This window comes from Squalius cephalus (assembly GCF_949319135.1).
Source record: "Squalius cephalus genome assembly, chromosome: 19".
Classification (NCBI taxonomy): Eukaryota; Metazoa; Chordata; class Actinopteri; order Cypriniformes; family Leuciscidae; genus Squalius; species Squalius cephalus.
In genome coordinates this window covers 34416273-34440215 of record NC_137140.1, presented here as the reverse complement: position 1 = coordinate 34440215, position 23943 = coordinate 34416273, and the positions used below count along the sequence as shown (strand labels likewise).

At 39.6% G+C, this 23943-nt stretch overlaps 2 protein-coding genes and 1 long non-coding RNA gene across 3 annotated transcripts in view; all 3 read left to right on the top strand.

Annotated features, from left to right (window-relative positions):
- Positions 1–23943, top strand: part of LOC307146823 (alpha-tectorin-like) — an 84953-nt gene that overhangs the window by 10040 nt on the left and 50970 nt on the right. The gene's annotated exons all lie outside the window — the stretch shown is intronic.
- LOC307146855 lies at positions 356–841 on the top strand. Its single transcript, XR_013819174.1, has 3 exons — positions 356–434; positions 670–733; positions 818–841. It is a non-coding gene; the product is annotated as an uncharacterized lncRNA (long non-coding RNA).
- LOC307147407 (uncharacterized protein) overlaps positions 20250–23943 on the top strand; it is a gene marked incomplete at its 3' end in the record, with an annotated part of 29958 nt that continues 26264 nt past the window's right edge. Inside the window, exons 1-2 of the mRNA XM_079852141.1 lie at positions 20250–20302; positions 20384–20410. Coding sequence (XP_079708267.1) covers positions 20254–20302; positions 20384–20410 — 76 coding nt within the window. The 5' untranslated portion in view covers positions 20250–20253. The remainder of the gene's footprint in view (positions 20303–20383; positions 20411–23943) is intronic.

Sequence of the window (23943 nt, the reverse complement as noted above, 5' to 3'; positions counted from 1 at the left end):
AAACTAATAATTAATTACCATCATTAAATTAACATGAATCTTTCCAGTGATCTTTGGATCACTCACTGTGTGTTTTAAGGTACTATATTTGTACATTTGCTTTTGGAAAATCTGTTAAACAAATCAAACTGGCCCGTCATCATTCCATCTAGATTCACATCTATTCGAGCACAGAGATGTTTGTCTGAATGCAGGTGTACACACGGACACTGTCAGTTCAAATAACAAATATCTCAATGTCACATGAAAAAACTGGTTTAAGCTATTGTTGAGGAATTACATCTAGTTCCAGTAAAGGTCCACCAACAGTTATTAAAGGCACTGATAAGATTGTGAGCGCTGCAGTTCAGCATCACTGTGTTGAACTACTGAAGAGAGCATCTCATAGACCAGTCATCAATCTGAGTTTGCTCTGCAGCAGCATCTCACCTCAGGTAAAGTCACTTCTGTTTTATCCCATTTGGTCACCAACTTTGAATGGATCTAAATTATTTTGTAAAGTTTGAATGTTTTCTATATTTTGTAAAATTAGCCTTTAAGTATCTGTGAATGTTATGGTTGTTTTACAAAAGTGCACAACAAATAAATAATAAAATATAACAAGATATAAGAAACATATTTCATGTGTGTGTATGTTTTATATGTGTGTGTGTGTGTGTTTGTGTGCAGGTGCCATTCGTCACAATGAGGTTTCTGATCTCACTGTGTGTGTCACTGCTGCTGCTGATTAATGGTGAGTGTTTTATAATCTGTCATATAAAATGACTTAATATTATCACAATAATATATAATTATGATTATATTGTGTATTTAACAGGTGAAATAACCAATGGACAAACAACAAGTACAATAATTCTTTCACTTCATTTAATCTTCAATTCATCCTGTTTAATAAACATAGAAATAAAAGTAGTAGAAATAATTAATATGGCAAAAGTTTTCCTATTGATATAAAAACTTGTAAAAACTTTTACTAAAACTAAAGAACTAAAACCTGCCGACTCTTGTACAGTCTCACACACTTCAAACATTAAGAGAGGCAGGCCGTCCACCAAATCTTTCTCGGTTTCCACACAATACGTTCTGAGGAAATTTTTTAGTAGGGCTGGGAGAAAAAAAAAATCGATTCACCTAACTATCGCAGTTTTTTTGTTTACAAGATTTTTTTTTTTTTTTTTTTATCGATATTGATTCAAATTAAATTAGTTCTCTTTCCCTTCAAACTCACCCTACTGTGACTTATGCAGCTGAATACAAAATAAAAATTCAAAACCCGCAAAGAATATTTGTGGAACAGTTCCTAAAGGAAGGACCAAACTTAAATGATCACATTCATCTAATCTTTCCTAACGATCCACTAGCTGCCCACCCCATAAGCAGGCCGTCAAAAAAACGCGTCTCTGTAGGCAGCCTATAGGCTCTGAGATCTGCACACAAAAACAGTTGGTTTCACCAACCACTCAACCAAAATAAATAGTGTTCCAACCAATCACCGACAGGGGTGGGAGTTGTGAGGTTTTCGCGTGCAGCCGTGCATGAGCGCAAAACCTCACAACAACACCCACCCCTGTCGGTTGGGTTACCCACCAATTGTTTTTGTGTGCAGATCTCAGAGCCTAGGCTGCCTACGAGTTTTTTTGACGGCCTGCTTATGGGGCGGGCAGCTAGCGGATCGTTAGGAAAGATTAGATGAATGTGATCATTTATGTTTGGGCCTGAAATCACTGATACAACCTTTAACTGGGCTGAATACTCGTTGTATTAGTAGCCTACAGTAGGTAGTCAACCAGAATGCCTATTACCACCTATTACTGCCTATTACAAACGGAGTATGTGTGAAACGGGCGTGACCTGTTAACATGGGTGCGAAAAAATACGCTCTGCAAACGGAGTAACCTATATGTGAAACGGGCGTGACACTGACGCTTTTTCTGTCAGAGGTAGAATACCGGCTAAATACAAGAAGTAGCAGTACGCAAGAAAAAGTTCAGGTACGCTTAAGAGTAAAATGTAGAAGTGCTGGTACTGCGTAACGGTGAGTACCGCCCCACTTTTCGAGCACTGTGCACACTTGTAAGCAACGTGAGACTGAATGCACTGAAAAGCCCTCGCCCTCTGCTGAGAGAGAGATAAGACAGTAGAACTGCACGATTCATCTTTAAAATACTGTGATCTCCATCAAACAAACACGCAATCTTCTTCCAAATTGTCTGTCTATTAAACCTTTGACAAAATCATATCGCAACATTCAAATCTGTGCCGCAGACCCAGAGAGAGTTCTCATGAAATGGCTTCACAAAAGGGCTTTTTAACCTCATAATAGTTTCATTATTTCTGTGATACAATAGTTCAAATTATCATAGAAGTTCTGGGATAAAAGTTTAAAGTTCTAATATAAACACTGATGTCTACGGTAGCGATCAAAATAGAGTAAATCAGCTTTTGATAGAAACTTGGCGCAAAACAGAAAAAAAAGATAGTCACAGAATTGTACATAGAGATGCACCAATTACAATTTTCTAGGCCGATTCCAATTTCCGATTTTTCGTTGAGTTTGACCTGCCGATACCGATTTTAGCCGATTCCGATTTCATTTTTTCTAACCACTTTACAGCACACACACACACATATTTATTTTCTATCTTTTCTTTAATAGAACATTTTACATTTAGCATAGAAGAACATTTTTTGAACAGTTAATCGCTATAAAATAGAACTATACTATACCCCAGGTGTGGGAAATTCACACACATCTAAAGTGCAGTGTTATGGAAGAACCATTTCCTTCTTTTCATATCCAATATTCAACAACAAAAAAAAAAACTTAGTTAGCAAACTAAAGTTCTGTATGAAAACAGGGAAACCGGGTAATGGCAATACAATTATATATATACAGTCTCTCTCTCTCTCTCTCTCTCTCTCTCTCTCTCTCTCTATATATATATATATATATATATATATAGACTGTACATATATAATATATATATCCTTGCAGTATAAAGATATTTCTATATTTTCTGGCTAGTTTACTTTATTTATTTGTTATAATCATAACCATACTTGCAACCAAAACTTACTAATGAAAACAAGTTTAAATGGGTAATTCTTCTACAAATCTTCGTTTTCTTTTCTGACATACTCCAGTTCTTGTTAAAACACACTAGACATGCTTATTCTGTGCATTTTGAGCACTTTTTGTGTGAAATAATTTTTATTCATTTAAAATCATTTAAAACATTGTCCATCAAAAGTGTGCTTCACTTTAATTGAGCGTGAGCAGCACTGCAAAAATAGACTTGGCGCCGAAACCCCCGCTTCACTACTGCTCCCGCAACGCTCCTGCTTGACGCTCACGCGCTGCTCCTGCTCCCGGTGTGAATCTCATTGATTAACATGCACGCCGGAAAAAATACGCGCTGCTGACGTTTGCGATTTGCGTTCCGTGTGCACGTGTGATGCTGATTTTAAGCGATGTCAATAATGCGATGCCCGAGTGCATTTGACCGGCATAAAATCATAAAATCTTGGCCGATCACATGAAAATCGGCCAATTCCGGTCAGTCTAAGCAGAGACGCCCAGACTTCCCTCTCCCTAGACACTTCCTCCAGCGCTTCCAGGGGAATACAGAGGCGTTCCCAGGGCAGCCGGGAGACATAGTCCCTCCAGCTTCCCGGGAAGGCGTCGAGGAGGCATCAGGAACAGATGCCCGGGCCACCTCAGCTGGCCCATCTCGATGTGGAGGAGCAGCGGCTCTACTATGAGCTCCTCCTGAGTGACTGAGCTCCTCACCCTATCTCTAAGGGATCGCCCAGCCACCCTGCGGATAATAGTCAGGGGGCCAAAACTGATATTAAAACTTTGTTGGACACTTTTTGGTACAAGTATACAACCTATCCAGTATTAATATTTAACCCCTCAACATGTGTTCTAGCCAGGTTGTCAGCTTAGAAAATGTTTTTTTTTTGTCCATTTTAACACTATATTCTTAAAAGTGGTAAAAGCGGATTTTTTTCCCAAAGTGCTTCCATTTTCTTCCATGTTACCTATTGTAATTTTGGGCAAATGTGCAATATAATCCAACTTATGTGCAAGCATGATCATTAAAAAATAATAATCAATAAATACCACAAGAGTATCACACCACAAGGGGCACTGTTGTGTGATTTGGCAGCAGACTGAGGCAGCAGATCCAGAGAAGATGATCACAGCAGGTGTCAACAGTACAGTCTGAACAAAACTTTATAAAGGAGTGAATCACACAATCACACAACAGGTTAACTTGATCTATTTGTCTACACAAACATTTACCTCAAGATTCTACCATTCTACCATCAAATGTTGCCAGAAACAGGTCATATGAACATTGCCATACGACTATTACATAGTTATTACTACTAACTAGTTACTAACCCCTAACCCTAAAGAAGTGAGAGAGCAGTTTTGTTAGGATGGAATTAATAACTATAGTGATATGTGAATTAAATATAATTTGTGTTACAACCTGGTACACTAATTAAGTCAAATAGCACCATAGACCATCATCTACAGTTCTAAATTTCCACCTTGACATTAAAGTATTATAACTTGTGCAGCATTGCACTGTCTCTCCCTACAAGCTTTAAACTTGGCTTGACTCATTCCCATAGATATGGGCACTGATTGATAGAGGTTTTGGGATACTAGGTTATGTTTCCAAGCTGATATTCACTTTGAAAACTGGTTCTCCTTAGGCGGAGATTGTTTTTTTCATGTTCTAGTTCTGTTGTCTCTTACACCATACAATAAATGTTCATTCTGACACTTCAGCAGACATCCCATGAGTGTTGGCTTTCATTTGATACCATTTTTATGAATATGGTCCTTGTGGTTGTGGAGATCTGTCAATCTCCCATTCCATCCTTCCCTCACTCGTGAACAAGACCCCAAGATACTTGAACTCCTCCACTTGAGGCAGGAACTCTCCACCAACCTGAAGCAGGCAGGTGGAGAGGGTGGCTTGCTCGCTTCAGGTAAAACAAAAAACTATTTCCCACAACCTCTAACATAATAAAAGAAAATGTGGAAAATAAACCGAATTCTTCTATTCGCGTTTCCGACACCCTTCTCTAAGAGATCCTTCTCTAACTAAGAAATCAAAAATGCAAAGGCTGGTGCACACTTCTTTTGTGCATTCTTATGGACATTTTTGTCCTTTTCAGTTTTTTTGTTTATCACTTTGCCTGTGTTAATGTTAACAAAAATGTCCCCATTGAAACCCATTAAAAGTGCAAATACTCGCTTTATTCCTGTTTAATATGCTTCGGCATATTAACCCTCTGGGGTCTAAGGTGTTTTTGGGGTCCTGGAGATGTTCTGACATGCCCTGACATTTGTGCTTTTTTCAGTTGCTTATAAACATATTAATGGCCAAGGTGTAATTACACTCTATTTAGCACAAACAGGGCTACCATAATATGTGATCAACATGTATGTACATATTTGTATTTTTGAGAGAATAATGTTTATGCATGGTTATTGAAAAAACTAAAAATGAAAGTTTCTGAAATAAGGCCACAAAACACATACTAAATATGTGTCAATAAGACTTTTGACTAATGGATGTTGTCGCCTAGTGTTTTTTCTTCAAAATGATGTGAAAATCATTCTGTCTGATCAGTCACATAAAACAATACATTGATTTAAATTTTGCAAGACACTTTCTGATTGGAAAGGCAATATGCGGAGTGGGCGTCAACGATCCAACACCATCATGCATATTTAGTGGTTCACACCTGAGGAGACAATGCATACTTGCATACTTAATGAGCCATTCATTCAGGCCACAAGAAAGAATGCAAGAGCATCAGTTGGAAGCATCTCAAATTTTTTTTTTTTTTCACAAATTGTGCTTGCAAATTGGCCTATAATATCCAAGGAAAACATGTCTTGTAATTGTGCAGTTAATTCTCATACTGTATTTTCAGTTTTGGAATATTTATCCTCTCCCCAAATTTGTCACTAATAAAACACAATAAAAAATATTTAAAGAAAAGGCTTACATTTACCTTTTAATAGTTTGTTTACATCTACCTTGTAAATACATATATTTTTATTAAAAAGGTTACAATTACAACAACAATTCAAGTGTAATCTTTCTTTGTAAAAACTAAAGTATACATTTTATCATACATATTTCAAAGTTAAGGATTCATTACTTGAATATAGCCTAGGCTACATTGGAATAAACACTATAACTTATTATTTGATTATTTTTGACAAAACATACTATATTTAACAAATGAGCAAAAATTGGCAAACAAAAGCTTATTTGAGGTGGCAGATATTTTACAGTAAAAATGTATAATCTATCCAAAACTAATCAATGAAATGTTGTCTTTCATATGTCTGTAACATAGTAACTTTCGTTTTTTATTATAAGAAATATAAATGTTAATTTGCAGTTTAATACGTTGCTTATACAAATACATTTTATTTCAACATATTTCACTCGATTTTTACTCAGTAGCCTATAGCAAAACAGTTTGCTAAAAGCGAAACATTCACAGACAGAAACGATTCAAATTTAAACCGTCTTTTGCCAGTTGTGGTAAACAGCGGCATCTCTGCCGTTCATTCATTCATTCATGCACAGAAACGCGCCGCACTTGAGAATGAAAAAAAAACTTACTACATTATTCCATAGCCTCGGATCTGTTGCTCCTCGTACTTCTGAGGTAAATTTTCCATTATAGTATTATTCCTCACAGCGCTGCGAGACTGTGTAAACAAGTACAATGATCTGATGTGTTTTCTCGAGCTGATATGGGGGCGTTCACAGTTTGCGTGGATTGCCTCAGACATTTGCGTTTGAATAGCGCGCGCTCTCCGTGGGCGGGGTCACATTACATCGGAATGAGCTCTAATTAGCTCGACTGGAATCGCTCTCTTTTAATACAGATTTCACAAGCTGAGAATATTTGTTTTTTATAAAAATTACTTCATTTAAAAGAGGAGAATTCAAGCTTCATGCCTGTGTGTCTGTATGCCTGTTTGACTGAGTATTCGCTCAGAAAGAGAAAGCAGAACTCGCATCATGTTTATTTTTCTTTATTTGGCGAAAAGCACAACACTTTGTTTTTATTGTGAGTATACACAAAAATAATACACACTTAACAGGATCGATTGATGTACAACACAAGCATATAAGATAAAAAGTAATTTTTTTTTTTTTTTTTTTTCACTGATAAGGAAAAAAACGAGCCTATCGCGCCGGCGCGATGGCCGACCTCAGGGGGTTAAGCAATTAGGCTTTCGTTTAATCAGGACATTTAAGTAGCTTTCATTAACATGCCTATTGATGTATTATTTTAATTTAATACTCTGAAGCTGCTTTGATACAATCTGTATTGTGAAAAGTGCTATATAAATAAACTTGACTTGACTTGACTTGACCTTAGAAAAAAAAACATTAGTGTGTGTATCTTGAGACAAAACAATGACACTGATATATCAGTGCAAGTTGCTTTCAGTTAAAACAGCTCAAACATGCATTTAGTCTGGGACTAGGCTTAAGCTTTGTCTGTGAAACCGGAGGTAAGTGTATTGTGTTAATCTTACCAGGGCACGTGTTCGTATGAGATTGCCCAGACCTGTGGTAATGTTACGGACAGTGATCTGCAGTTCCGTGTGGTGGCCACCAACAGGCACCGGGGGAACATGGTGGTGTCATTTGTGTCTGCAGTGGATGTTTGGTTGTCTCAGCATGAACAACATATGCACATCAGTATTGGGCAGAACAGGAGAGTTAAAGTAAGTTACACTTTAACTGATGCCAATATAAATACATATATCACTTTATTTCTCTTATCTTATGTTTAAATTTTCTGATTCTCCTCCAGGTTGATGGAAATGCTATTGACACACCGGCTTATCAAATCAATGATCTTGTAGAGGTACATGAGGATCAGGGATTTGTAATTCTACAGTAAATGCATTCAATGAATTCATTGTCCATTTTGATGGACATAGCAGCCTTCTAGGCAGAGTGGGTGAAAGATTCTATGGATCTCTATGTGGAATGTGTGGAAATTTCAATGGTAATCCTGTGGATGACAAAGTGCTGCCCAGTGGAGAACTCGTGTCACGAGGTGACAAAGTTGAAGCGGAACTAAGTCCCGTTGAAGTTGTATTCCACCCGGGACTGTGCCACTGTAACACCGGGCCGGTATCAGCTGCATCTGTCACCATAGCAACAGCGGTTAATGACAGATCAACATCAGGTGCGGGGGATTACGCTGGGATCTGTGATGAGGCTGTGTAGGCAAATGAAGCACATAAAAAGGAAAGTGAAGAGACAGTTGGGTGGTTCTCCCCCGAGAGGAGGGCATGAGGAGATGTGAGGCACTCAGCACGTGAGCGGCCGCGGCCGCTGATGCGGAGGGAGGCCGCGAGAGAGAGAGCAAGAGAGAGACAGAGAAAACTTCGGCTGGATTGCGGGTGTAAGCTTTTGTTTGCACCACGAGTCTGTTGAATTGCAGTTTTATTATGGAAATGAGCACGAGTGAAACCTTGTAGTGTGTGGTGAATACACGAGTGTGGGAATTGTGCTTCTGCTGTTCACTCGCAGTCACAGCTGTCCATTCCTCTCTCTGCCTGGGTCCAGTGAAGAACCGGCTAATGTTGTGAGTTACACGTATCCATTCCTCTCTTTGCTCTAAGTCCAGTGAAGAACCTGCTAATGCTGTGAGTTACACGTATCCATTCCTCTCTCTGCCTGAGTCCAGTGAAGAACCGGCTAATGCTGTGAGTTACACGTATCCATTCCTCTCTCTGCTCTAAGTCCAGTGAAGAACCTGCTAATGCTGTGAGTTACACGTATCCATTCCTCTCTCTGCTCTAAGTCCAGTGAAGAACCGGCTAATGCTGTGAGTTACACGTATCCTCCACTCTCTGCCTGGGTCCAGCGAAGAACCTGCTAACGCTTGAAGAACCTGTTAATGCTGTGAGTTACCCGTATCCATTCCTCTCTCTGCCTGAGTTCAATGAAGAACCTGCTAATGCTGGAAGAGCCTGCTAATGCTGAAAGAGCCTGCTAATGCTGGAAGGGCCTGCTAATGCTAGTGAAGAGCCTGCTAATGCTGTGAGTTACATGTATCCTCCACTCTCTGCCTGAGGCTAGTGAAGAGCCTACTAATGCTGGAAGAGCCGGCTAATGCTGGAAGGGCCTGCTAATGCTAGTGAAGAGCCTGTTAATGCTGTGAGTTATACGTATTCTCCCCTCTCTGTCTGAGGCTAGTGAAGCACCTGCTAATGCTGTGAGTTACACGTATCCTCCACTCTCTGCCTGAGTCCAATGAAGAGCCTGCTAATGCTGGAAGGGCCTGCTAATGCTAGTGAAGAGCCTGCTAATGCTGTGAGTTATACGTATTCTCCACTCTCTGCCTGAGGCTAGTGAAGAGCCTGCTAATGCTGGAAGAGCCTGTTAATGCTGGAAGAGCCTGCTAATGCTGGAAGGGCCTGCTAATGCTAGTGAAGAGCCTGCTAATGCTGTGAGTTATACGTATTCTCCACTCTCTGTCTGGGGCTAGTGAAGAGCCTGCTAATGCTGTGAGTTATACGTTTCCTCCACTCTCTGAGTCCAGTGAAGAGCCTGCTCTCCAAAAGAAGAGAATGCTGAAGAGACTTTTAAGAAACTTATTTATTTAATAAAGAACATTTATTTTTAATTCTGTGTCCGTCTCCTTCGTGTCCACGGTCAGCTCCTCAGGGGCGGCACGCAAGCGGAGGGGTGGGCGGCCCGCTGGCGCCCCACCCCGACCTGTGACACTCGCTTCTGATGACATTTCCTTTGGCCACAGCTGGAAATCAGACACCAGCATTCCAGGGTAAGAACCGCAAGACTTTAGGACAGTCATTTTTACCTGCTTGGTTGTGATCCAAAAATGTGTCTCAGGTTTGTTTTGATAGAGTGGTGGACAGGGAAAATGGTTAATGTAAATGTAAAGCAATGTAAATCATTTGCTATTAAAGCCTCCATTGAATCGGAGTGAAATGGAGTGTTGGAATTATTTGCTGCTGACAGAATTAAACTCTGCATTAATTTAACATATTTGCATTTACAAATTGCCATTGCATTGGTTTATTTTTGACCGGATCATGTCCTGGCTGAGCCAAGAGGCCTTTTTGTACTGTATATGGTTTGCATGTTCTCCTTGTGTCAGGATGGGTTTTCTTCAGGTGCTCTGGTTTTACCCAAAATCCAAATAATTGGATGCACTAGATTACCAATAGAGAAAGTGTGAGTGTCCCAACCACTAAGGTTGCACAAGCTCCTGCTGTCACGGGGACACACAGGAAAGTACGTAGATCCAAATGCAGTATGGCAGTAGTTGTTTAATAAAGTGTAATCCATCTCGTAGTCATCCAGGCAAGGTTCAAAATCCATGATAGCAATCCAAAATACAAATACTAATACAAATAAACAAAACAAGAAACAGGCAAGAACGCAGACCAGAAGTGTACTGACGATTAACAATGACTCCGTGACAAGGACTAAAACAGACAGGGTATTTATACACAGAAACTAAACAATGTAATGGGAAACAGCTGCGTGCAATGAGTGATGAGAACAGACAAAGGATTATGGGAATTGCGGTTCCAGAGTGAATGGTGACAGGAAGGGAAAGAGACCTCTAGTGGACACCCGGGGAAACACAAACCAGACACTGTGACATAACCCCCCCTCTACGGAGCGGCTACCAGACGCTCCACGACACGAAACAAAAAAAAACAACAAAAGTCCAGGAGGGAGGTGAACCGGTGGAGGATCAGGGGGAGGGATGGAGAGCCAGGACCATGGAGGGGAACGGAAACAGGGGGTGACGGTTTAGCCGATGGCCAGAGCGAAGCAGATTGTCCGTCGGGTGGCCAGGGCGAAACAGACGACCCATCGGGCGGAGCAGACAGTTCACCAGACAGCCAGGGCGGCTCAGACAGTCCATCGGGCGGCCAGGGCGGATACGACCCTTCGGGCGGCCGCGGCGGAGACGACCCCTCGGGCGGCCAGGGAGGAGACGACCCTTCAGGCGGCCATGGCACAGGAACAGACACCGGCTCAGGAACAGGAACAGACACCGGCTCAGGAACTGGAACAGACACCACCGGCTCAGGAACTGGAACAGACACCACCGGCTCAGGAACTGGAACAGACACCACCGGCTCAGGAACTGGAGCAGACACCACCGGCTCAGGAGCAGACACCACCGGCTCAGGAGCAGACACCACCGGCTCAGGAGCAGACACCACCGGCTCCGGAACAGACACCACCGGCTCCGGAACAGACACCACCGGCTCGGAGGCGGCCATCTTGTCTGAAGACACAGGTTCGGCGGCGGTCATCCTCTCCAAAGACACAGGCTCGGCAGACGTGGCGTGAACAGGCTTGGCGGCAGCCATCTTGTCCGAACACACAGGCTCGGCAGGCGTGACGTGAACAGGCTCGGCGGCGGCCATCTTGTCGGAAGACACAGGCTCGGCAGACGTGACGTGAACACTCTCGGCGGCGGCCATCTTGTCCGAAGACCCAGGCTCGGCAGGCGTGACGTGAACAGGCTCGGTGGTGGCCATCTTGTCCGAAGACACAGGCTCGGCAGGCGTGACGTGAACAGGCTCGGTGGCGGCCATCTTGTCCGAAGACACAGGCTCGGCAGGCATGACGTGAACAGGCTCGGCGGCGGCCATCTTGTCCGAAGACCCAGGCTCGGCAGGCGTGACGTGAACAGGCTCGGTGGCGGCCATCTTGTCCGAAGACACAGGCTCGGCAGGCGTGACGTGAACAGGCTCGGCGGCGGCCATCTTGTCCGAAGACCCAGGCTCGGCAGGCGTGACGTGAACAGGCTCGGTGGTGGCCATCTTGTCCGAAGACACAGGCTCGGCAGGCGTGACGTGAACAGGCTCGGCGGCGGCCATCTTGTCCGAAGACACAGGCTCAGGAACAGTCTCTGGATCGGCAGACGTCCTGTGCTTCCTCCACGGCTGCAGTACCGCCACTGCATAAAAAAGGAAGACCACTCTCTTGGCCGTGGCAGGACTGATGGTGGGCGGCTCCGAGACGATCTCAGGGATGACAGCGGGCTGCTCGGAGGGGACGGCATCCGGGACGACAGCGGGCTGCTCGGAGGGAACGGCCTCTGGGACGACAGCGGGCTGCTCGGAGAGAACGGCCTCTGGGACGACAGCGGGCTGCTCGGAGGGAACGGCCTCTGGGACGACAGCGGGCTGCTCGGAGGGATAGGCCTCTGGGACGACAGCGGGCTGCTCGGAGGGAACGGCCTCCGGAACGACAGCGGGCTGCTCGGAGGGGACAGCCTCCGGGCCATTAGGGAGACGGGAAGTCTTCCTCTTCCTTGTCCGCGAGCGACTGGGTGCTGTTCTCTCCCCGGAATTAACTGGGAGCGCAGCACTCTCCTCCCTGATATGAGCACACAAAGCATAACACTCATTTAACGTCATGCGTGGCTCCTCCTCTTCAGCTTGATGATTCCCATTCCACTGTTTCCTCTCCCTCTTTGTGATTGAGGAAAAATCACGAAAACTCATACCGCTGGATCTATATGGTGACGGAGTCATTCTGTCACGGGGACACACAGGAAAGTACGTAGATCCAAATGCAGTATGGCAGTAGTTGTTTAATAAAGTGTAATCCATCTCGTAGTCATCCAGGCAAGGTTCAAAATCCATGATAGCAATCCAAAATAAATACTAATACAAATAAACAAAACAAGAAACAGGCAAGAACGCAGACCAGAAGTGTAGTGACGATTAACAATGACTCCATGACAAGGACTAAAACAGACAGGGTATTTATACACAGAAACTAAACAATGTAATGGGAAACAGCTGCGTGCAATGATGAGTGATGAGAACAGACAAAGGATTATGGGAATTGCGGTTCCAGAGTGAATGGTGACAGGAAGGGAAAGAGACCTCTAGTGGACACCCGGGGAAACACAAACCAGACACTGTGACAACTGCACTCTCAGTGCTGCTCAGGGTTACATCAGTTAAGGGCTTTTAAAGGATTATGTATCCGGTGTAAAAGCTGTGCCGAATAACTCTGTGGATGACTCCGCTCTGCCAACCCCAAGTGGGAGAAATCAAAAAAAGAGATAGAGAGAACGGCTTCCAAATATTGATTTCATGCTATTTTTTTTTTATTTTTTATTTTTTTTTAAATAGATTTCATGCTATTGGTCAATTTTACTATTTTACTGTTAGTATTGTGTTGAGCACTCAGTGTTCAAATTAGAATCTCTCTGATGAAATAGTATAAGCATATAATTGACCTGAAGTTTCCTTGTATTCTTCAGCTGTGGTGCCAGAGACCAGACCTGTAATGTTGATGAGTGTCCACACAGGCAGAGGTATTCTGATCTCTGTAGTATTATCACCAACACCACTGGCCCCTTCCAGAACTGCCATCTTCATGTTGACCCGGCATCTTACTTCTACTCTTGTGTGTATGATCTGTGTCTCTACACACGTGCAAATGGCATGCTATGTTCAGCTGTTGAGGCCTATGAGACAGCTTGTGCCATCTTGGAGACACAGATCCCAGAATGGCACTCAGGTCTCCGGTGCGGTAAGTCAAAATCACATTTCAGCACATTCAGCATTATTTTGTGATTTTTGTCACCAGCGTTATTAAAAATGTAGGTAGCTGAACTAACCTGAAAGCTAACCTTTAGAGAAAGTAGGGGGGGGGGGGGGTACTTCAGTTAAACATTAACTGATCTTTCTAAACTAATAGAAAAGAATGACAATTTAAAAACATAATTAATTCACAAATTGAAGCCCCCCCCCCCCCCCCCCCCCCCTTAAATATTATTATAGATTAAATGACCTATTGAATTCACTAGAAAGAATAATTTATTAACTTGAGTAAAAATTTTAAGTTTTAATATAAAATGTATGCGATTTTAATATAAGTGCATGGTTAAATATTTTACCACTTGCTTGAGCAACTTAATATATAATTATATAGAAGTAATGCATTGAATAATAGTTTGTTTAAATTGTGTTTAAACGTTAACACGTCTATTAAAGAGTATGTATACAAAGAGAATCACAATTCTGACAAAAAACTTTTTTTTAAAATAAAATTTGCTGATAACTTCTGGATTTGAAATACAATGTGTTTGTGGTACAGCCGGATCAGTTACGCACTGCAAACGCAGCATATGTGAAAGCACTTTAGCGTGTGCTGCTCCTGCACCGCATACGCACTGCACACGGAGTATGTGTGAAACGGGTGTTACAAATGCATATGCAATAAAGTCAGCAGCAAAAATAACAGTGTCCACATCCTTTCATCACTAATTCTTCACTGCAAGTCTTTAGTAAATCCTGACAGTATTTTTTTTTTATACCGAGCCATAGAGCCACAGAGGCTGGAGCATCACTTAAAGAAACATTGTCAAAATGACAATACATTACATCTTCCCTCCTAAAGTATGAAACAAGAATGCAGACATAATCGCTTTACATACATATGCAGATATTGCACACATTAAACACTGCTGTTTACTTTAACTCTGGAATTTGCATAAAACTTGCACATTCAAATAATAATAAAGAAACATTAGCACATATTATATGCAACTTAGTCAATGATACAGTCTATCACAACAATGAACTGGTGTAACTAGGAAGGAGAGGTTACCAGCACATCACTTCCATGAGGCGTCTTTACTACACCTTTCCTTGACTACAAGCAGAGCCTACCAGGAGGCTTCACAACTCTGGCTCATCTAGTAGTGCACTGCCCAGTTATTAAAGTCTGCTTAGCATTCCTGAGTTCTGTATAGGTGATGTTTGGGAAGAACTAGGATGATCCCAGCGATCTTGGGGTGATTGAACCATTCTTAACTTTTTATCTGTTCTTGACAGACTTCTGACACCATGATGACACAGAGCTTCAGTACCGAGCCATGCTCATACTTTTTACTTAATAGATACTGCCGTGCACATACAAAGTAGGAGGGGACATAGGTACAACTACAGAGGCCAGAGCGTCACTTAAAGAAACGTCAAAATGACAATAAATGACAAATGTCAAGGCAGAGGTTTTGTGCTGGCTCTATCTGTTAGTAAATCTGGCCCTTAATGTTCAAGGCTGCCCTCTTCTGGAGACATTGTGCTCTCTTTTATCTTGTTGTTCAGTGATATTTAACAGGGATTCACACAGATTTTGCTCTTTTCTCTATTACTGTGCCTCTGGACACCACCGGAGAGAGGGCAGGTCTCTGGACTTCCATGACAGTGCTTCCATATCCATGGGCCCTCTGGTGTTGTCTGCAGGGAACACAGGTGAACATTTCATTTATTTTAATCATTTGTAAATAAAGGTTTCTGTTGGTTTATATTGTGAATACATTACATTTCACTGCATTTCATTATATCCCCTGTTCACAGATAAGTGGGTCCCAGAACAAGTGAAGGTATCTGAGGCTTCTTGTCTGTGTGGTTCTCTGATGCTGATACTTGTTCCTCTGATGAGTGTCCTGACACACTTTTAGTTTAGTACCACAACTTTTTACATGCATATTGTCTAGAGTAGTTTTAATTAATGTGGAACTGATGCTACACTGGTTGTGGGTTTCTAAACGTTTCTTTATTTAATTAATGATATTTCTTGTGGCCTAATAAAGGAATTATTATTTAATAATTGATGTTTATTTCTATATAGTAAGCCTACATTCATTCTGGATTACTTGAGGGAATGTGCTGCAACAACAAAGACCATCAGATTCATGTTTATTCAAATAATGCAAAAACATAATTTGGTCATTCGCTTTCTGTGGAAATTTGTGATACTGTAATTTGTAGACAACTAACTAATATGACTTTCTTTTCCTAAAAATTGTGTTGTAATTTTTTTATTTTTGTATAAGGCGAGAAAAAGGTCTGTAATATCTAAACAAGTAAAAAAAAAAAAAATACATTTGATGTTTGGCTTCAAAGTCTATTTTTTCCTTTTGTGATTTTCGTTAAGTAAAAGTATGAGAAAGATTAATGATAATAACATTATCTTTTTACTGCTATCTTTGCAGTTGTTTTACTTATTTTCCATCGTGATGCTATGATTACATGAGAAGAGTCTTGCTATACTTTCAGTTCTTTGAAGAATGTTGCAGAACTGTTGAATTGTTCTCTTTAGAGCAGAAAATGAGGTGAGGTTCAGTCAGTGGTCAGTTTGCAAAAAAAATGTTCTTGTGTTGTTCTAGTTTTCAGTCATAGAATGTAAAGAGAAAGAGAAATTGAAGAGCTTGTAGGACAGAGAGCAAGTTCACATTCAGGCAGTCCTCTGACACTGTCCTCGATTGATCCTTTCGTGTGAGCGCACATTAATAACATTAATAACTGTTGAACACTAAGACCCACTGCTGCATTTACGCAACATTCCGATAAAACTAATTTTATATGTTTGAAAGTTAATATTATTATTATTTTTAATAATATCATATTGTTGAATGTTGTGTGAAAGTGTTTCTATTACTAAACATGTTTAGACTTTGACAACAAAATATTACAAATCAAATACTTCTACATTTGATCATAAACAATCAGTAATACTGTATGTCACTAGTCAAAGGCCATATTGTGTGATTCAGATTGCAAATTCCTGTCAAATGTGTTAAGATACATATTTGAGCTATTAGATAAGTTTGATAAAGTAGAAAGTAATATAAAGTATTAACGGCTTCTATGTGTAACCTGTAAAATGTATTGATCGTGTTCCAGTTGGTCTCTAAGGGTTAACATGCTGAACATGTGAAAGACTCTTTGGCCTGGTGTGTCATGTTGGAGTTTAGCCAGTATATTCAGTATAGCAGGTTTTAAATGGGTCAGATGTACAATAGCTTATTATTTACCCTGACACACAAAAGCTTATGATGAACATTTGGGTCAGAGTTGTCTCCATTTCAATTCAATGAGATGCTAATCAGAGTTTGTTTAGGGAATAATGAATAATCAATATTCATCCTCTTCAGTGTGTTTCTTTTGTACATGAGGTTTGAGCTTCACTGAGAGCCAATAGATACGATCAGCTCATAATGTTCAGGTTTCATGTTGTACATTCATAGAGGACTGTCTGATTGTCTTTATTGATTGTTAGATTATCTTATGATTATTTTCAACCCGTTTTTTTTTTTTAATCACATAATCATTATCTACTGTATTCTTTATAATTGGTTTTAAAATGATTATTTTGCCCATTTGTAAAAATGTGCAGAAACTGCAATCATCATATTTGCTATTGTGTGATAATGCAAAGTAAAATAAAAAAGATTGTTAATGCAGTGGTGACAGTCATGTACTGTAAGTAGATTTGGGGAAACCTGATCAACTGCATTTGCAAAAGTGAATGGAAAAATCCACTGACAACTGCACTTTGGTGACTTGATAAGTATCAATTATCGTCTGGAATCTATTCTGCTGATTTTCTAAAACCTCTAAAATGTGAAAAAATGACAGGGAACCTGACTATCAGGTTTGACTACACGAACAAGGAAATACACAGTACTTCTCATGAGATGTTCATACTTTACTGTTGTTCAGACGATGAAATGTTCTTTATATCACTGCCAAGTATATTTACTGTGTGTTAATTAAAACTTCTTAACTTTATACATAATGCAATAAATAAATACATTTATTTAATAATATTTAAAATGCATCCTGTTCATTAATTCATGCTTCATAATACATTAACTAATGTTAATTTATTCAGCTTGTTAAAAAAAATATTAGTATGCACAATTTCATACTAACCTGGATTTGCTGTAAATGCTGTTCACATAATGCATTAAACTTCCCATTTTGACAAAGGAGAACGTAAAATACATATTACAGTTTTTTTTTCCTGATTGCTAACAAACTATAACTGATACATTCACTATAACAATTAATTCAGTTCTTAAGACAACACATTTCTCAAAACTATAAACACATTTTACTTGTTATCAAACACATTCCAATTTTCTCAACGTTTTCTGCAAAAATTCACACAAAAAAGCCCTAATTTTTCACCATGGTTTAACCATGTTCACATTCAGAAGACAAAAGTACAGATTATAATTAACTCAAGCATTCACAATGTGAACTCAAACAACATAAATGTATCCATGCATAAACATTATAGAAAAACTGATGATACACTTATCAGAATGATATTGTCACAGTGTGGTGTAGACTGGAGAAGACACTGACACTCACACTCACACTCACTGACTGAAGGAACTTAAATACTAACATTGATGAACATTAATGACAGAAACACAGGTGGAACAGATGATAATTAACTAGACGCAGGTGATACAACTGAACTAATAATGACGTGAAGATGACACGTGACACGACAGGCAGACAAGTCCAATGAAAACAAACTAAACAGAACACACCAGTGACAGACATAGATACGGCCACAGATGATTATGTGATTTGAAAAATGCATCCTAACACCGGTGGGAGTGACACTGAACAGTGAAACTATTTTGTTTTTAGAATTGAAGTAGAATTGAACTTTGTTTGCATCATCATCATTATTGCAATCATTATTTTCCTGTTTATCCATTTAAAGCTGCTTTGAAACAATCTGTATTGTATAAAGTGCTATTTAAATAAAGGTGAGAGCGAGCTGAAGAAAGTAGGGGGAGGGGAGTAGAGGAAAATAAAGGGTAGGGGACTCAAAGAACATTTGTCATTACAGTACTGTAGATGAGAGAACTTTGACTGTAGCACATGTTCTGCACCCTTCTACATTTGTAGTCAACTACTGTATTTTTGAAGCACTGAGAGACGACTACCTTGGACAAGAGTACAGTCTTTTGTTAGAACATAGTCCTGTAAATATGGTCATCTATCCGTCCATCCGTCCGTCTGTCTGTCTGTCTGTCTGTCTGTCTGTAATGAAATGTTCAGGTGAAGAACGTGGAACAAATAGTCCTAAATAGTCAAATAGTTTCTTCTCCGGTAAACCTGTGAATATAGTGTTCACTTCCTTAAACTTTCCAAGGCCAGAGGCCAGAGCTGATTCTTTACTTTAAATGAAATGATCAACCATGGGACGTGCATGTCTTATGAATGATGTTGTGTCAATTCAAACAACATATTAAATATATACATGACAATTATGACATGTTATCACTTTAGGAAAGTACCAGCATTCGTCTGTTTGGCCTATTTTTATGTATTCTCTGCGGTCTTTGTAAATTAGTTTCCATGATTAGGATTTGTTGCTGTTTGTCATTGTCTTTTTCCTTCACTGTCGATACCCAAATATTGAACACCCATTTGTCTAATGCTGATCTGCAAACGAGCATGCCGTTTCCCAGCTCTTTTAAAAGGCATTGCAGTTTACTTTATGGTTTAGCTTTGAGGTGTTAGTTTCTTTCAAAATACATTTCATATGCATTTTTTTGCATTTCTGTTATGATCTTGCTATTTTGCAACTAACAAACCTTGCCTTACTTGACCACTGCCTGCATCCTTCCAGATGTCTTAGGGATGAACTCTAAAGCTTTTAATGAGACCATTATTTAAACTAATAATTAATTACCATTATTAAATTAACATGAATCTTTCCAGTGACTTTTGGGTCACTCACTGTGTGTTTTAAGGTACTATATTTGTACATTTGCTTTTGGAAAAACTGCTAAACCAATCAAACTGGCCCGTCATCATTCCATCTATATTCACATCTATTCAAGCACAGAGTGAAAGAATGTCTTTCTGAATGCAGGCGTACACAAGGAAACTATCAGTTCAAATAACAAATATCTCAATGTCACATGAAAAAACTGGTTTAAGCTATTGTTGAGGAATTAAATCTAGTTCCAGTAAAGGTCCACCTACAGTTATTAAAGGCACTGATAAGATTGTGAGCGCTGCAGTTCAGCATCACTGTATTGAACTACTGAAGAGAGAATCTCATAGACCAGTCATCAATCTGAGTTTGCTCTGCAGCAGCATCTCACCTCAGGTAAAGTCACTTCTGTTTTATCCCTTTTGGTCACCAACTTTGGATGGATCAAAATTATTTTGTAAAGTTTAAATGTTTTCTATATTTTGCAAAATTTGACTTTAAGTATCTGTGAATTTTATAGTTGTTTTACAAATGTGCACAACAAAGAAAGAATAAAATACAACAAAATATAAGAAACATATTTCATGTGTCTGTATGTGTGAGTGTGTGCAGGTGCCCGTTCGTCACAATGAGGTTTCTGATCTCACTGTGTGTGTCACTGCTGCTGCTGATTAATGGTGAGTGTTTTAATCTGTCTGTAAAATGACTCAATATTTTCCCAATAATAAATAATAATGCTTATATTGTGTATTTAACAGGTGAAATAATCAATGGACAAACAACAGGTACAATAATTCTTTCACTTCATCTAATCTTCAAATTCACCCTTTATTTTCCATTAAAAATGTAGAAATAAAAGTGGTAGAAATAATTAGTGTGGTTAAAGTTTTCCTATTGATATAAAAACTTATAATATTTTAGCACAAATTGATATTCACATACTGTAAAAATTTATTTTAATTTTAACAATTAAAGACTGCAAAAATGTGAAATTAAAAACGTGTTAATTGGTTAACACTAAGTTCCTGTATTATATGGAAAAACTGTATTAGATCTAACTTTACATTTTAATAAATATTGTTAAATGTACCATTTTTAGAAATAAAAAGACCAATCTTCTTATAATTTACAGTGAAAAACTGTACACTAACATTCCCTAATTCCCTGCATGCCACTTCATATTTGATGGTTTTAATTTTAATATTATGTTTCTTCTTAGTTTTTTTTCTGATCAGTTATGTACATTAGGGTTTTATTTTACATGCTATGTTGTTAAATGCATGTTTATTGCATTTTAGTGTCGTGTGAGTGTTACCATGATGGTGTTTTGAGTGTGTGTGTGTGTGTGTGTGTGTGTGTGTGTGTAAGACACTGCGTGCGCCTTCTTAATTTTAGTAATTACCTCAGCTTGTGGAAAAGCTACTTGTGATGTTCTTTGATGCATCTTGTTTTTCTCTTTACCACCAGTACAACACGATCTCATGAAAGTGCGTATCTATAGCACGAATGATATTTCTCGTATCATTTATACGCCAAAAAGAGTTTTTGCGTGCAAATTATGTGTGGAGTGCGTGCGTATTACATGCCATAAAGTGCGTATCATATGCACGCGAAAACTGCGTATCATATGTATGCAAAAAAATATTTTTTGGCGTATAAATGATACGAGAAATATCATTCGTGATATAGATACGCACTTTCCAGTATTATGGTGGATGTCAGTATATGCCATTTTTTTCTCTTAAATTGTACAATTTACAGGTTTGTTATGGCCTCCCCTGTCTAGGGAAGCAAAAAATAAAGAATTTAAATAAACAAAACAAATGAAACATTTCAGAGGCCCTGTCTCCCGTCCAAGCACTATTCAAAAAAAAAAAAAAAAAAAAAAAAATAAACCCCAATCTTGCAAAATAAACCATATAAATGATAGTAACATTTTAGAATAATGGTCTGTCATTAATAAGTAACTATGCAGGAAGTAATGCAGGACTAATGAGTAGTAATACATTAACACTTCAGCTACTAGGCCTACTATTAACTAATTAACAAGCTTAACTAATCAGTAAGTAATATCATAGTATTTAGGAGATAGTTCCTTATTGTGTAATCATTAATAACTTAATGAGACTAGCCTCATTAATAACTATTAACTAACTGACAATTTATAAGGAACATTATTGTGTGTCTGAGATGTAATCAGTCATCATTTGGACCATCTGGACCATTATTTTAAAGTAAAAGCCATCAAAAACATCTTTTCACTTTAAAATAATGGTACAGATCACTAGTAGGTCCTGACTCTCACTAGGTAACACTTGAGTAATTTGTGATGCATTTTATGTCCACGTTGCGAGTAAAAAAAAAAGACAATTGCTCACATCTCAGACTAATTAGTAATTCTTTATAATTTTTTGATTTACTGATTGAGAACTCAGCCAGTGCAGTTTCTCCAGAGCGGCTGCACGAGCCCTGGGCTGCGTTCAGCCCAGAAAAAAAAAAAAACTTTTTTTTGAACGGAAACAGTGGTGCGTTGAACACCCTGTTCTGATGACGCAAGAGTTGAAACTATGGCAGTTGAGAAGAATATTCTTTGTGTTCTTTTTGAATAATTTTCGGAGCTGGATGAAAGGGGTATAAATACGTGTTTAATACTGCAAAATATGCTCAATGTTACAGTCAGTGCCCTTGCCGTCCAGAATAAAAGAGAAAATCCCAATCGAGGGAAGTGATTTGTGGAACCTGTAGTTCCCTTTCGAGAACGTCCACTTCGTATTTCGTAGCTATACGCAGTGGGAAAACTCCTTTTCTCGAGAATATTGAAGCCATTAATTTAAAACGCAGTGCAGCTGCTGCTGCACAGCCAGCACAATGCAGAGCTGTCTAGTGCGCTGATTGGCTGGGCTGCGGTAACTGCACAAACCTATGGCGAAGCGTTGAGGGAGCGCGAACCTGTCAGAACGCTTCTCTTGTTGCGCGCGAAGACTGACTATATGCGCAGCCGCAGGCCTGGCTGCTGACTATAAAGCGGCCCATTTCGCCATAGGAAATCAGATTTATTGCACTGATCTTCTCCATACAAAGCCTTCACCCTCGCCTTTGACGAGCCCAGCAGCGTTACGCAGCTCAGCGGACAGCGCCTTCCTGCTTACAGCAACTCGGCGCCGCTCTCCTGATTCACCATTTCCCTGTGGTCATCCTGTGAAACACGCTATATCCTTTAAAGCTTAGAATCTCAGCTTTTTAAAGAATCTAACCACTTCAATCAACTCTGAACGAGTGCTGACTAGTCTCTCTAAACCGGAGTGTACCGCCCGCGGGCGCCACCTAGCTGCGAAAATATTCATTATCATATTTTTCAAAAGTATTGCCTTGATTCAAACAAAATTGGTGTCATTTGAAAGCTTAGAGTCATTTGAAAGCTTAGAGAACTTTACAGTGAATGTAGCCAATTTGAAAAACTCCTAAGTATTGCTGAGTTTATTTGCTGATAAATAGAATTTTTTTTTTCATAATCTATAAAATACTTTTTATGTACTATGTACTGCAATGTGTCAAAAACATCATACATCTCATGAAACATTAAAAAATCGTTGAAAATGGCACTTCATTTTTTACAGCATATTAAAACAATTCAAATGAGCCCAAAATTAACTTTATCTATTGCTTTTATGACAAGATATTCTTCATGGTGAAACAATATAAAAAATGCCCATGAGGGGGCGTCAAGGTCTCAACAAAAAGGCTATCTTGGTTCCAAATGCTGTAACTTGATTACTTTATCAAATCACCACAACATTTTATCCAGATGTAGCTCATATGTAGAGGGACTTCCCCCAAAAAGAATTTTCCTCCTACCTTATTTCCTTCCTGAGTTATTCCATGTCAAATAAGAAAGATATGCATTATCATTATAAAAATTATATATATTTTTTGTCTTTTATCAGCAGTTTCTCGGCAGGAGAATGTCCAAATGTAATGTAATTTATATTTTCTTAAAGCCTCTCTCACTTAAGACTGCACTTTTGCTAGCACTAGCATCGGTCAAGCGAGTGGGCTACTTGCAAGCACTCTCAATGAGTTCTTCCTGTCTCGAATTTGGACCTGACGACTCCAAGGTCCTCCTCAGGCCAAGACATGGAATGTACCTAAGGTGCTCTCAACTCCGTTTAGGGCCCATGTCATTGTGCTATCGGTGCTTCCCTCGGTGGAAGACGATAGAGAATTGAGTCTACTCTGCCCTGTTAGGGTCACGAAACAGAGAATATCAAGATGGATAGTGGATGCTATCTCTTTAGCCTACGCCTCATTGGGCCTGCAA